This window comes from Phoca vitulina, unplaced genomic scaffold (assembly GCF_004348235.1).
Source record: "Phoca vitulina isolate PV1807 unplaced genomic scaffold, GSC_HSeal_1.0 scaffold2, whole genome shotgun sequence".
NCBI classification, from domain to species: domain Eukaryota; kingdom Metazoa; phylum Chordata; class Mammalia; order Carnivora; family Phocidae; genus Phoca; species Phoca vitulina.
The window spans coordinates 81,310,487-81,325,607 of NW_022589705.1; the positions used below are offsets into that span (position 1 = coordinate 81,310,487).

A 15,121-nucleotide genomic window follows, 5' to 3' on the forward strand; every position below is an offset into this window, starting at 1 on the left:
TCAAGCAGGGGCCTCTACCAACTAGGAGTCATGTTCAAATTTTATTTGATAATAGTACTTTCACATATATTATTAATATTTATTTATTTTAACATTTTCTTTATTTATTTGACAGAGAGAGGGAAAGACAGAGAGCACAAGCAGGGGGAGCAGCAGAGGGAGAGGCAGGCTCCCCACTGAGCAGGGAGCCCGACACGGGGCTCGATCCCAGGACCCTGAGACCATGACCTGAGCCGAAGGCAGACCCTTAACAACTGAGCCACCCAGGCACCCCATTATTAATATTTATTGAAACCTGCAAGGTAGATATTTTTCCTCATTATATAGTTGAGGATATAAATTCAGAGAAGTGACTTGCCTAAAGTCACACAGCCTAAGGGAACTTTAAACCTTGGTTTTAGAGCTGACTCTACTATGAAACTTTGTGTGAGGTACTTAATCTTTATGTGTTCACTCTCCCCAAGTGGAAATTAAGACAATAATCCTTGCCTCTCCTGCAAGTGCTCCAAGTCATAGAAAGTAAACTCAATCTGCAAATACTCTCATAATACAAGTTACTCTCACTTAGATCAAAGTGAAGGAGTCTATCTTTGAGCCTCAATCCACCCCTACCCCTCACTCTTCTCAAAAATCCCTCCCAAAAAGAAAAGTGGCCTGACGACCAAATGCTGCCAATTCTTACCACTGGGATCACATGGCCATTCACCAGAAACTTAAATAAAATTCTAGATGGACAGAAATCTAGGCATAATGTAAAACTGTAACTAAAGGCTTTTAGTCTTTCACCCCATTTAAGAGTTCCAGGCTATTGCAAAAATAATGTCCCAATAAGCCTTAGTGCTTAAATAATTTATTTTGAAGAAGCAAATTTAGTATTTTATAATGTTACAGCTCTATAGAGAATCAGACAAACCTTGATTCATATCAGAACTCTACCTTTTACTAGCTTTTTACCCTAGGGCAAATTTCTCATTTTTACTCTACTTCCTCATCTGTAAAGTGGGAGGAGTAACAATAGAACCCACCTCTCATGGTTTTGAAGATTAAATAAGTAAATTCATGGACAGACCCAGCATAGAGATTGGCACATTGTAAGTGTGCAAATGCATGGTTATTACTATTAATATTCACCCTCAGTATGCCATCATTTGAAAATTGGGATCTCAATGAGATTCTAAGCCTATCCCCAGCCCAGGACAAAGTGATGGATCAACTACCTGTAGAACTGTTCCCCAAATCCTTTATAATAGAGCTATCTTTGGCAGCCAGATTCCTCAACAGGTAAAAAGTTAGATGTCTACTACTGCTGGACCAACCCAAGAACTCCACCACCTGATGATGAGAAAAGAGAGAAAGCAATCTGTACGCAGCAGACCAGACACAGTAACAAACAGCAACTAATTCCCAGCATTTCTGCTCAGGTGACTTGTTCACTAAGGACAAGCGAAAGCCATAATAAGGTCCACCCAGAGAAAGGGGGAAATCATTGTGTAAGAAGAGCCCAAAGACACATTCACTTCCTCTAAAAGGAAGGGCCCAGCAATATGTAGCCTTTTATCATCTACCACGTGGCTGAACTCACACTCCGCTTAAAGTCAAAGTATACCAGGCATCAGTCATTGAGAGTAAACAGCTGGACCCAGATGCACTCATGCCCGGCAAGCAAGTTGTGACCTCAAGGAAAACAGGAGGCAAAATAAAAAACACCAAGCACACAGCAAATGGGTTTTTAAATGACTGATATCACACCAACCCCTAAACTCCCCTGCTGCCGTCATGCTGGTGCGAGATCTTGAGCAGGGAGTTCCTTTTAACAGAGATGTCTATAAACAAGCAAGCTGAAAGCTAACAAGTTTAAGAGGGAAAAAGCATACAAAAATCTTGGCTGCTGGTGATGAGCCACAGAAAATCATGAATGTGCCTGTGCCAAGGGAGGAGGAAGTCTAATATCTAACATTGCAGACTTGGGAACCCAGAAGCAACGAAGCCATAAGGAAGCCCAAATGCAAAAGAGGAAAAAAAGCACATGGCACATTTCCTCTTCATATGGGTGGCAATTTAAGCAGCACTCTGGGCCTGCAGAGCACATAGCCCCGGTGCCCAAAGCCCCTTAGTATTTCATATCAACATTAGCTTCCTGGAGGGCGACAAAAATCTGTCCTGGATTACTGGGTGATTTCTAATATGTACCATAACCAACACTAAGTCAACATTTTAGGGATCAAATTTCCTACTCTGCAGCGTGTTGGAATGCATTCTTGGCATTAGACCTCTCATTGCAGTACACCCCTGGAAAATGCAGAAGCCACTGCAAAGACTCAACCTGTCCCAAGACCGTCTTCTGGTATGCATAAATGACTAACAAAAACAAATGAAAGTTCACTCAGATGTCCTTTAACATTCAATAAAAACTAATTCTATCCCATTTGAATGAGGGGAGGAACAATTTCGGGGAATACTCAAGGTAGTTAAGTCAACATTCACCCTAACTTGGATTCCTCTAAAACCTAGACAGACTAAGGAGTTCATCTCGGGCCCCTACTCACCTGCTATCCATGGCAGATGAGCCATTGTGCCTCAATTCTGAGTTACTGGAAACTCGCTTTGCAAAATGCCAGAATGACAAGGCTAAAGAAGTTGGAAGAGAGATTTCTAAACTAGAATCTGTATTCAAGACTCCATACTTGTACACTGGAACAGTGTAACCTAGCCTTCTCTTCCAGGTGAAGGCACTCTAGTAGCCTGGCACTGGACTCTCCATGCATCTTCAGCTGTTAAGCATCCACTTACAGTCCTTGAAAAGTGCCAGAAATCATGTGTGGTCCCATTGCACATGGACCAGCGGGTAAAGAGAAACCAAAATCACTGCCATTTCAAAGGTTCCCGTAAGGAATAAGCATGTGTTTGCAGCATTTATGAGCTTCTTGGCCACAGCCAACCTATCAACAACAATATGAAAGGCCATTTCTGTGAACAGATGGGCAAACTGCGTATGTGCAGGCTTACCCACCCATCCACCCTCAGTATAAGGTCTGATCCAAGCAACTCAGCTTCAGCACAGCTACCAACTCTTCAGAAATAGCAACAGCCTAAGTGTCTGGACAGGTACCTCACGGCTCTTATTTTGTTTAAGAAAAATCAATTAACTCTGCCAAAAAAAGAAAAAAACCTAAGCTCTCCAACCAAAGTTGAACCACCGTCACTGCAGAGTTGTCCAGGGCACACAACTCTGAAGGTGACACAACCTTCCAAACCCAAAATTACTACAAAAGAGCCCCTGAAACTGGCCAAGAACTTGGCAGGTTGTACTAAAGGCCCCACATAACCACAAGAACCACTAAGACCCTGGAGCCACTCTCTTTCATGGAATTTTACGGTTACAGTCCAAATTCTCAAAGTCACCAGAATGAAGCAACTACAGGTCTGGAGATGGTTGTGTAATGTGGATCCTATAAAGCCCATAGCACTCAGGGTAGCATTATGAAAAAGCAAATTAATATTTTAACTTTCCCCCTCTTGAACATTAAGCTTCACGAATCACTGCCTCTGAAAAGCTGTCCCAGGTTAACCCTGCCCAACTCTGATTGCTCCTTATTCTTGAATTCCTTCAGCTCATCCTCTTAGTTTGGTCTATACCCATTTATAAGCTTTGCAAGTTTTCCAGATGTGTGCACATAAGCATGCTTTGCCAAGAAAACGAAATTCCTCTGAAGCAGATACTGTCTCTTTTAAGTCCCTTCCTAGTATCTAACTGGTGTGTTCACATACGGCTATTTCCTACTCCCATCTGAATCTCCAAACCCCCTGAGCTAGAAATCATACTCTCAGCAATGAGCCTGATGTTCTACTACTCTTACCACCATGACAATGAGAAAGGCCTGGGCAACCAATGTCTGTGTCAACCCAAGTTTTTGTATTTTGTTTTAAAACAAGCTGATAGCTTTTGGTAAGTTAGCGGAACCAAAAAATTACGGTCAGGGCCATAATGACATTCATATTCCCTACTACTATGCTGAGTCAAACAGGCACTTCCAGGACTCTGGTCTATAAAAACACTTCTTGTGAAGAAAACTGGTGTCAGAGTCAGTGGATTTTGTTTTTAAAAAGAAACTTTGAGAAGATAAATCTGGTTATCTCACAAGGCTACCAAAGCAAGTACCACAGGCACACAGCTAAAATACTTCTAAAATATTTCTTCCTCTATAAAAAGAATGTTTCACTGAAGGAACCCAGAAATGTTTTTAATCCTAAAATGGCAATTTCAAAAACAAAGACTGAATCTACCCATATAACCCTTCAGGCAGGATTTAGTGAGTCCCCAAAACATTTGGACTTTGTACTAACCCAGGAACCTGGGAGCATTAATTTTAACATATATATGTATGATGCACAGAAGGAGTCCAGTAAAAACTATACAAATAAACCCAGCCCATAAAGTGGGCTTATAATCCTGAGAGCCACAGCAAAACAGAGGCTGAGGACGACGCTGAAGTTGCAGTATCTTTTTTTCCCCCTCCTTTCTGGTATTCCAAAAATGCAAACCCAACCCTAAAAACATCTCACCAAACTACAAAACCTTTCCAAAAGAACAAGGCTTTAAAACTCAAAGTCTCATAAACCAAGCTTTTGGCGCACACTTACCTCACTACTGAAACTTAGGATCTTCTTCCCAAACTTCTGTTTATTTTCACTCTGAAACTGCAATTCATTTTAAACAGGGGCTCCATGTGCCCTGAACTTAGCCTGGAGCCAGGACCATGGAGGCTTCGCTGCCATCTTTTCACTTCCAATCTCTTTTAGATCATCTCTCCTTATCTCCAAGTCTCCACACCCCCATACTACCCCCTTTTCTATCTACATTTCTTTGTCTCCAATGTTATTTTATTCCACCACATGAGAACAGACTAGCATTATCTTTGCTTGAAAACTGTTTATTAATTTGCCTGTCAAACATTCTAAAGAGCCGTTTACATCTTACTACAGAAACCTCCTGGGTACATATTGACAGCTCAGCAAGTATTTACACAAAGCTCTGAAACATTTGGTTCCTTCACAGAGGAAGAAGCTGCTGTGTCAAGCAGAGAATTATCAAACACCTTTTCCTCTCTTTTATAAAGGGAAGCTTCCTTCTAGCATACTTCTAAGATGCCTAAATTACACTTCTAAACTACTAAGCCAGGAGGAGAAAAAATGGAAATTCAAGTGTGCTGGAGAAGAGAAAGAATAGCCATTTCCAGGAGCACTTGCAAATCACACCACGTAGTTTAAAAAACCAAAGGTATGAGAAAAGGCAATAGGCCTATGAAATTGACCCTGTAATGCTTAGCTTTTCCTGTTCCAGTCTCAGGAACTTTTGCTCCTCTCTCAGCAAAACTTACAGGGCAAGTTCAGGCACTCAGATTACAACCAACTGCCCAAACCAGACCTAGACCTGCCCAAACACCTAAAGAGTCTGAAGAACTTAAAGCTACCTCTCCCCACCTTCCTATCCCCCCTGAGAGAAGCAGAGTGTTAATGTTATGAATATCTACTCCCTACCCCACCCTGACCCTACTCCCCAAACCCCCTCTTGGAGATTTTGAAGCAACTATTTTTCAAGTCTTGCTTTAATGACGTCTGCCCAATTTTTCAATTAATGTTTAGTGTTTTAACCACCAGCCAGGTGGAATGATTAATGACAAACATAAACAGTTTCAAAGCAAAATAGTCTGGTAGGGCTTTTTCTGTAAAGGGCCACAGATCATTGTGGTACCCAACTGTTCAGAGCTTGTTCCTGTAAATCCTCAGAAGAAAACAGCCTTGAGTTCTTCAGGCCCAAGGGAAGAAAGATGGTCTCAAGACCCCTACCGGTACATGTACAGGAAGAAGTTGCCCTCATAAGTCAGGTATGGAAGCACAGCCCAATGTGTAGCATCAGAGAGGAAGAAGACCATGCAGTCCACCAACTTCACTTTACTGATGAAGAGAAAATAAAACCGAGAAGGTCAGTGGCTTGCCCCAAATCACACAGCTTAATCTAGAGCTGCATGTGGAACCAAAGCCTCTTGCTCCTGAGTCTTGTGCTCTTTACCCCTCACCACTATGTCACACACAGCTCAGTGTGCATCAATAATGATAATGGCCAATCCAAACAAGGAGAAAGCCATGGGAATCAGGACTCCATTTTAGAGACTGAGGTATCCCAGCTCACCGGCAGGAAAGAACAATTCAGTGCCAATTTATTTTGAATACCATATTTTAACATATATTCTGCTTGGTTCAGTGGCTTCTAGAATTTTGGGATTTGAAGCCAATCAATACAACCCTGGAGGAGGGGGGGGGTTGGGAAAGGGCCCTAACCATACTTTGTTAGCCTATTTCCACATTTTAAAAAAAGGTCACTAACCTGGTTGCTAAAGCCTACTGTAGACATCACACCCTACAGGAATCAATCCAACAGATGAATGTTTAATGCAATCCAAGACATCTTATTACAGCAGGTGCCACTTGTCACAGTTACTCTGTGTCACACACAAAGGAAGGTACCTTGCAAAGTCCTTATAGGGCCCAATACAAAGAAGCCGACCTTGGTTCTGCTGCTTTCTCTTCTCTTGCCACCATCCCAACCCCCATCACCCTTAGCTCTCTCATGGACAGTAGAGAAACATGAAGGCTCAAAACTAAGTGCCATCTCAGGGTGGTTTTCCCAGTCCCTCCTACTTGAGAGAGCTCCAAGAGTCCTGTATTTTAGCCAGGCTAGAATTTCTGCCAGTAGGCATTCCCATAATAAGCCCAAGATTCCTGTATTTGTTTCCCAGGAGTCGGAAATATCATTTGATATTTCCATAGCAAGAACTAACAGCCAAACTTCTACAATCAAATCCATCTTGATCCTGGACTACATATTCTATTTCATTTTTTACTTTGATGAGCTGATACTACTCTCAAGGTACTACAGCTAAAAGCATCCCAAATAAAAAACTTTACATGAGGTTCAAGTGCATAGGTGACCAAAAAGTATTTCATCGGTAGAAGGATTCAACACCTTGAGACACAGTATTACTTATGGAAAGCAATAAAGGAAGAGTTTGCCTGCTAGGATCTTCCCGCTCCTGTGAAAAAGACAGAGCCACAATACAAACACTTAGCTAATCTTTATTTCATAAAGGCAGAGTCAAATGAGAACATTACCACCTTAGCTGTGTCAATCAATTCTCTGCAAAACAGTCTTAATCCAAGACTGAGAAAGGGACACAGCAAGACCCTGTTATTTAAGAATGCTTAAGAATAAGGCTTCATGGTCTGACAAGAGCTTTACCCTTAAGTAGCAAAGAGGAATTCATATCAAAATCTATCCACCTACAACCTTCGTGGACTACCACAAAAACTGAAAGTTGTACTGTCTCTTCCACAAGTGAATGCTCACTACCCCATTCTCTGGGCATAGGGGAGTAGGCAATTGAACTGAAATTGAACAGGAACCTATGTTGTAGTAAGTGTTAGGTATGGTGATGTTAAAAGTGAATCCAAAAAATTCACCCACAGGCAGCACACACAAGCTTCCAGACAGGACTACATCTATTTTTCTACCATTTACTCAGCACAGAGCATAGCACCTAGCACATAAAAGTGCTCAAATATTTAATGACTGAAAAACAGAAATCACTCTATGGCAAAAGTTGGTTTTATCCCCCCCCCCCCAAAAAAAACAAAGTGTTTGCCTGAATATCCCCAAACCAGCAGAATTCAAATTAATTTTTGCTTTTAAATGAGTCTTGACTTACCCCAAATTATTTCTTCTAATAATTTAAGAAAGGTAAATGGCTCAGACTCCCTCCCCGCAAGGGGAAAGAAATGTAATATGTCTCTTATCCAGAGACAAGAGAATGTTCTCTTTTCTAAGACAAAACTTATCCTCCTGCACCAGAAGTTCCATTTAAAATTCCCGTTTCTTGTCCAAACACAGAACATTATAGGCAATGTGGAGTCAAGGCACAGAGCTCTAAATCTGCCATTTAACACAGCTATTTTCAAAATTCCCAGCTCAAGAGAAGAGAAAAGCAGTTCTAGGATGAGGAAGGAACACAGCTAATCAGTGAACAAAATCTCATAGCAGGAAGGTACAACTGGGTACTGCTGGGGGCTGGGGGCATGAAGAGCTTTTCCCCTCTTTCAAAAGATACATGACTCCACAGAATACCCAATATTCCTGACTAAAACACTTAAGAAAGAACATGAAGAGGCACTAAGAGCAAAATAAAAATAAAATAGAATGCATAAAAATGTCCCTAAAAGGTGTCATTTCTAAGCAAATATCAAGTACCATTATAGGTGCTATCTTTATTATCTTGGAAGATAGAAAAAAAAAAAGTGGAACATATCTTAAAATGCAAAGAAAAAAATTAGATGACCTCTATTTCAAAGCTCTAAAATGACTGATGACAAAACAGAAAACTCGCCTTTCTGATATTCCGGGAACAAATGATAAATTTCACCAAACCAGGCCTTTAGAAGAAAGTCCCTCACAAGATCATTAAAGATGTCAGCTTCTCTTTAAATTGAGCTGCTCTCCCAAAGTTCAATTAACAAAAGAAAATGTAAACAAGATTCAACATGTAAACAAAGAAATGAGGCCAGTCTTCCTTAAAACAGAATACTTGAACCTAATATGAAATTCTCTCAGAAAGCTTCCAGTTCTTTAAAAAAAAAAAAAGTTTTCTCTTACCCCCTCCCATAAAGATCCCACATTTGTCACTCAATAAAAAGCCCAGTAAAATAATTTCAATTCTGCAAAGCGAACAGGGTCAAAATTACTCAAGACAAATGCATCTTCAGAGCCATCAAAGAAGTCATTTATACCATCAGGAAAGTCACAAAACCAAAACAAACAGCAAACCCATTGTAGAGAAAAACTCGGCTACTGTTCTGACAACACAGAATCTATTTCAGGCTGCATAAAACATAACAAGCAAAATAAATCCAAGGTACAAGCAAAATGCCACTGCCTCTTCTTTTGTTTCGGCACAATGTAACAAGGGCAGCCTGTCTGGGGCTCTGCTCCTGCTGATACAGTACTGCTGCTTAAACCTCCCTCCTCAAGGTCACAGCCAATTTCAGCTCTGGAATAAAAGGCAGATAGTGGCAGCGATGGTTTGGGTTATCACTGGCAGAAAAGCAGAGTGTAAAAGTTTATGAGCTCATCAGGATTGTTGTACCATTACATCAGAGGCAATTATAAATGGCCAAGAGCAGGAGATGGGGAGCCAATCAGATCACAGATAGGATGTCAACCTAAGACCAACTGTCTCCTGGCTTTGACAGAAGGATTTTACCTCCATAATTCAAATCCCAAACCAAAGCAATCTGCACTTACTACTCCAATCACTCAGCTGTTTACCAGCACTTCCAGGGAGAAGCCCAGGCCACTGGGCCGACGGAGACTAAGACAGGAGATGGCCCGGGCTGCCCTGGGTGAACCGCAGCCGGCCTCTAGCTGCCCCCAAGCAGGCCCCTGCCCTCCCCCGAGGTACCCCAGAGCCCGAGGGGCCCCTCCTTGAAAGCACAAATGGGGAACGGCCTAGAGGAAGGCAGGAGGGCGGGCAGAGAGGAGCGGCAGGTGAGCAAAGAATTGTTCACTCAACTCCCGAGCTCCTAGCACTGCACACCCCTAACCTGAGCCCCCAGCACCCCCCACACCCCGGGCCAGGCCCTTCCCCGCACATTCTGCCCCGCACCCCCTTGAAGACCCCAGGAGTTCGAAGGGACCAGGGGAGAGGGAGAAGGGGAGCATACACCTCAGGGAAAGCCCCACACAAAGGCTGAAGGAGGGAAGGAGAGGAAGGCAGACAGGCAGCCATTTTAAGAGAAGAGCCAGACAATGGCAGCTCCCCAGCAGTGGGGGCCCCGGACTGGGGGTAGCCCAAGGCTGTGGCCTGCTCCCCGCAGCCGCCACCCACTCCCAGGACCCCGCTCGCCCCAGCCCCCTCCCCACTCAGCTGTGTACCTGCGGGGTCCGGGCGAGCGGCTGCCCCCCGCCGCCGCTGCTCCCGGGGCTCATGGGCGCGTGGTGGCTCCTTTGTTGGGCCCCTCCCGAGGCGGCTGCTGCCGCCGCCGCCGCCGCCGCAGCAGCCCCCCAGCACTGCGAAGCCATGTCCGCCGGGCCCTTGCCGGCGCCCCCGTCCTGGGGCCCGCCGCCGTAGTCGCCCCCGGGGTAGCCCTGGTAGCCCCGGGCCGAGCTGGGCGACGTGAGCAGTTGGTTGAGGGTGGGGGTGGCGGTGGGCTGGGGGGTTCCCCCGCCGGCCGCTGAGGGGCCGCCTCCCCCCATGGCCCCGAAGCGCTGCTGAGCGAAGGACGAAGACGACGAGGAGGCGGAGGCGCTGGAGGAGGGAGGCGGCTTGGAGCCGGCGGCCGCCGCCGCGCCGGAGCCCGGAGTGCCACCTCTCGGGGAGCTCAGCGCGTAGGCCTGGGGGGGCGGGGGGTAGGCGCTGCGGTTGGGGTAGTAGGAGTTGTACTGGTGGTTGGGGAAGCCGTGGTCGTGCGAGTTCTGCTGGGGCCCCGCGTAGGGCTCCAGGCCCCCGCCGCCGCCGCCGCTCTGCAGCGCTGCCAGGCCAGGGCTTTGTTGTCCGCCATGTTGTTGGTGGAAGACGGCGGCCGCCGCGGCGGCGACGGCAGACGGGCTCCGGCCGTAGGGTTGCCCGAAGCCGTAGGCTGGGGGCGGCAAGGCGGCCGCGGCTGAGTGAGGAGGCGCCCCCACCCCATCGCTGCTGCCGCCGCCGCCGCCGCCGGGCGGCTCCGTGAGGTTATTGTTCAGGGCGGGCCTAGGGCCCGCGTTCCCGTTCGAGTTCTTCAGGTCCGGCTCCGCGCCGGGCCCGACGCCGGCGCCGGCTCCACCGCCGCCGCCACCCCCATTGCTCTCGGCCCCGTCCTGCAGCTCCTTTCCCAGCGGCTGCGGCGGCCCCACGGCGGGGCCCTCGCTTTCCTGCCCGGCGGCTGCCTTCATTTCCCCGCGCTCGGCCGCTGCCGCCGCCGCCGCCTCGCCCCCCGCCTCCTCCCGCTGCTGCTGCTCCGCTTTCTTCAGCTCCGAGGGCGGCGGCGGCGGGTTGCCCAGGCTGCTGGCGGCGGCGGGGGCGACCTGCGCGGCCATGATCCCCGCTGTCTCGTCCGCGGAGAGACCCGGCCCTGTCTTCGTCTTCTCCCCCCCTCCCACCCCGCCCCGGGGCCGAGTCCCCCGGGCTGCCCTCCCCACCCGCCCGGGCGGGCCTCGCGGGGCTCCGCTGCTGCGCGGCGCTCGCTCGCTCGCTCCTCTCCCCCCCGCCCCGCCGGCTCAGGCTCCGGGCTGGCGGCGGCGGAGGAGGAGGAGGCGGCGGCGGCCGAGGCGCCGGCGGCTCAGCTGCTCCCGGCTCTCTAGGCTCGGGACCCGGCTCTCCCGGCTCATTCCCCCCAAGCCCTTGCCTGGGAATGAGGGGGGCGGTGGAGGCTCCGCTCCCCAGGGCCTGGCCCCGCTGTGACTCTCCGCTTTCTGCTGCCGGAGAAAGGAGGAGGGAGGGAGGGAGGGAGGCGAGGGGGAGGGGGCGGGGAGGGAGGGAGGGAGGGAGCGGGGGGAGGGGGACCCGGGACGGGCGGGCTGGAGGGCGCGCGGCAGCAGCCCGGGCGCCGGGAGGCAGAGTCGGAGCGCGGACCGGGCCGGGCGCCCTGCCTCCCCTCCCCGGCCGCGGCGCGGGCCGAGGCTGCTGCGCGGCAGCGGGCTGGCGAGCGGGCGGGCGGCCGGACTGAGCGGCTAGAGCGCCCCACTCTCCTCCGAGTCCCCCTCACTCCGACACGAGGCTCAGCACTGCCATTTTACCCAGCGCCGTCGCGGCCGCCTAGCAAACCCGGAACGGAGCGCGGAGCGGGCGCAGGCCATGGAACGGACTCGCTCCCTTCCCCTCACAAAGGAGGAGGGGAGAGAACGAGCCGCGGCGGCGGCAGGCCCTCTGCCGCTTTCGCTCGGCAGCGCCGCCGCCGAAGGCTTCGGGGAAAACCCGGCCCGGAGCCTGCGCCTCTCCGGAGCCTGCGCCGCCTCCCTCCTGGCGTTCCTATCCGGGTCGGTCCCCTCCAGGCCGCACCGAGGGGAGCGGGCAGCGTGAACTTTACTCGCGGCTGTAAAATTGGCCTGAGCCCGAGACCGCGGCCGCCTCGGCCCAGGCCTGACCCTCTGGCAGCGGGCCTGGTCTCTTGGCTGCTACTTAGCACCTCTACAGCACTTTTTTTCAAAGCCTTTTACAAACCCGCTCTTAAAGACCCAGCTGAGTGAGCGAGCAGGGCCTTACATTTTACCCCCCTTTGCAAAGCCCAACGGAATGACGGGTCATTGTTCAGACTTTCCGTTTTCCCACTCCTCTCCCTCATTAGCCGGACCTCATAAGGCCCTGGGGGCATGAGGCCCGATTATCCCCATTTTATAGAATTGGAAGACAGAGGGGAAGGGACTGCCCTGTCAGAGGGCAGAGGAGGGTGATTTTAAAAAGTACCCTGCCTCCCCATCTACTTAGCCTTAAAAAAAAAAAAAAAAAGGCGATCAAGTCATGCCATATCCAACAATGGGATCAGAATATAATAATGGGTTTGAGATCAAAGCTGATCATCTCAGCCTTGGACTATCTCGACACTAACATAAAATGTTCACCACTGAAGCTACTTTGGGGGCGTATGACAGCCTTCTAGCAGGAGAACCCAAGCCCAATCTTTTCCTCGTAAGAGAACTTAGAGCACAATAATCATATAGTCCCAGTCTCCAAAGACAACACCTGTAAGACTGTGAATAGTCGACAGGAGAGGCTCCAGGGACTGGAGGAAACTGAGTGTTCAAAGGAACCAGTGCAGAAGAGGGATGGCCACATGGAGAGAAACCATTTTCTCCTTAACTTAAAGAGAGAAAAAGGGCAGTCTCACAGGCCACTTAAAAAAACGGATGTAACCAAATTTGTTTTCTATCCTCCAGTGTAAAGATTCTTCAAAGTTTACTATTATATTCCAAAAGATGCCAGTTGAGCTAGAGGCATACATAGAAAACACTAGATCTACAGCCCTACCAAATCCCAGCAGCCTTTTCCTCCTCAAGCTGACTTGGAATGCTCTGACGTGACAAGCTACAAAAGCCAGAGGGGATTCCAGCTCCTCACCAGGCACAAGGCTGCCTTGGGAGAGGTTCAGGCCAGTGTAGTCACTAGACACCAGGGCCTCTTTTCCCCTCAGATTTTATAAATGGAGACTTCATAGCCACAGATCCATTATCTTAGAACTTCCAGATCCTGCAGGCCCTTTGGACAAGTTCTGGTCATGCCACTGGTCACCGTGAATAATTCCAAAAACCTGAAGTCATTCCTACTCTGAAGAAAACTTAATATCATCTTACACTAAAAAGGCAAAACCCTCCTGTTAATCTAAGCCTGGTGGGGTTTTTTTCCCCTCAAGCCAAGAACCAAACTACTAGGCTCTGACTGACTGGAATGGGCCAGTGCCCTCATTTCACTCACAGTCCTCAGGGGCAACTACTCTCCCAGTGCATTAGGTCCTAGAAACAAAATTATAGGCTGCCTCATAAATGGAGCTTGGCTATTTAATCAACTGCTTCTGAGCTGGCAAACAGTCCTGAGTCCTGCACACAAATGAGGACTTTTTACATGCAATTACCCTGCCATTTTCCTCAGAGCTGGAGTGTAATGGGAAACCTGGAGCCCAGTGAAAATCTGGAAGCCAGAATGGATTTGTCTCCAGAGAAAGCCCTCATCCCCTTTTTTTCAATGGCTGTGAAATTTAGAAAGTGCCAAAATCCCTTTCCTACACGTGGGCACGCTGTTTTGAAAACAGCCACCATTTTTATCTAGCAATAAGGTAAAGTGCACAAAAATCTATCCACTTGGGCTGGAGGAGGTAATGTGGGATTTCTCCTTTACCATTATTTTAAAAATTTCAGATCCTTTAGGGTCCTCTTCCACCCCTACCTTTAGAACCCCATACCACTAGCCCAGGGACTGCCGAGTTGAAGGGAACTTTCTTAGAAACTGGCCCAACAGCTTTCCCTAGGGGCAATGGCAGCGGGAAAGGGGGGGGAGGGGAGGAGCTGGGCACGTGGCTGGCCGGAGCTCCAAGACCCAGGTTTGGGGCTGCGGGTTCTCCCCGTGGAGTTTTCTCCCCCACAGCCCCACTGTTTTAACCCCACACCCAGGCAGCTCAGGAATCCCGGCGCAGACTGGAGAACTAGGACTAGGACAGCGCTACCCTCACGAAAGCGCCTCAGCCACCAACAGCTTGATGGCAAATATGGACTGAATCGTTGACATGGAAACCGGACTAAAGTCTTGCTCGCTCCCTCACAAGAGAGTTCTTATCGCCATCCCCGACCGCACAGCACTTGGCAAACGTGGACTGGATCTCCCGCCCAGCGGATCAGGCGGAGTTTCTGCGCTCAGCTTTAACTCCAGCGGCTGCGGCAGCCAAGGAGGGGGGCAGGGCTGCCAGGACAAACCGACTGAAAATGGCAGAGGATGTGCTCTCATTTTATCCGGCTTGTACAGTGTGCATGGATTGGGCCCGAAAATAAGGGAACAACCTATTAAAATCCACGCAGTCAACTGCAAAATGTGGAACCGAGGCCTGGAGGGCTTGCTAAGAGAGGGAAACGTTTGCTGGGAGGACAGCCCTTCCTTTCTCGCAATTTGCTTCTCCAAAGTGTCCGAAATATAAAACTCAACAAACAAACAAAAGATCGGGCTCGGCTCCCTCCTTTCCCCACTTCTTTTGGGGGAAGACGTTTTAAGCCCCGGGATCCTAGTGAGGGTTTGCCTCTGTTCTGAATAAGGCGCGGGGAACCGGTGGAGCGCCGGGCTCTGGCCCCCACACGCGTCCCCGCCGCGGCAAAGCAGCAGACACCCAGCGGAGCTCTCCCAAGTGCGAACCGGAGCTGCGAGTTTGAGCAAAAGGGCAACTATGTCAGTTGACGGAAGCCAGAAGCAGAGTTCAAATCCTGGCGTGGATTTCCGTCTGGAACTGCCTGCTTCTTAAAGTTTGTAACTCCGTGTTCAGAAACAGCCCCAGCGGAGGCTTTGGGAGCAGTGTGAAAGTCTAGCACTGCCATCTGACAGCAAGCAGCAAAACTTTGGGC

General features: G+C 48.9%; 1 protein-coding gene across 2 annotated transcripts in view; it reads right to left on the reverse strand.

The window, feature by feature from the left end:
- ARID1A (AT-rich interaction domain 1A) overlaps positions 1–11,167 on the reverse strand; it is a 68,460-nt gene extending 57,293 nt beyond the window's left edge. The window contains exon 1 of one of the 2 annotated variants that reach the window (XM_032390580.1): positions 9,983–11,167. In XM_032390580.1, the coding sequence (XP_032246471.1) occupies positions 9,983–11,122 (1,140 nt within the window). In that variant the 5' untranslated portion in view covers positions 11,123–11,167. The remainder of the gene's footprint in view (positions 1–9,982) is intronic. The other variant, XM_032390570.1, reaches the window with a different exon arrangement.
- Between the last annotated feature and the right edge of the window lie 3,954 nt (positions 11,168–15,121).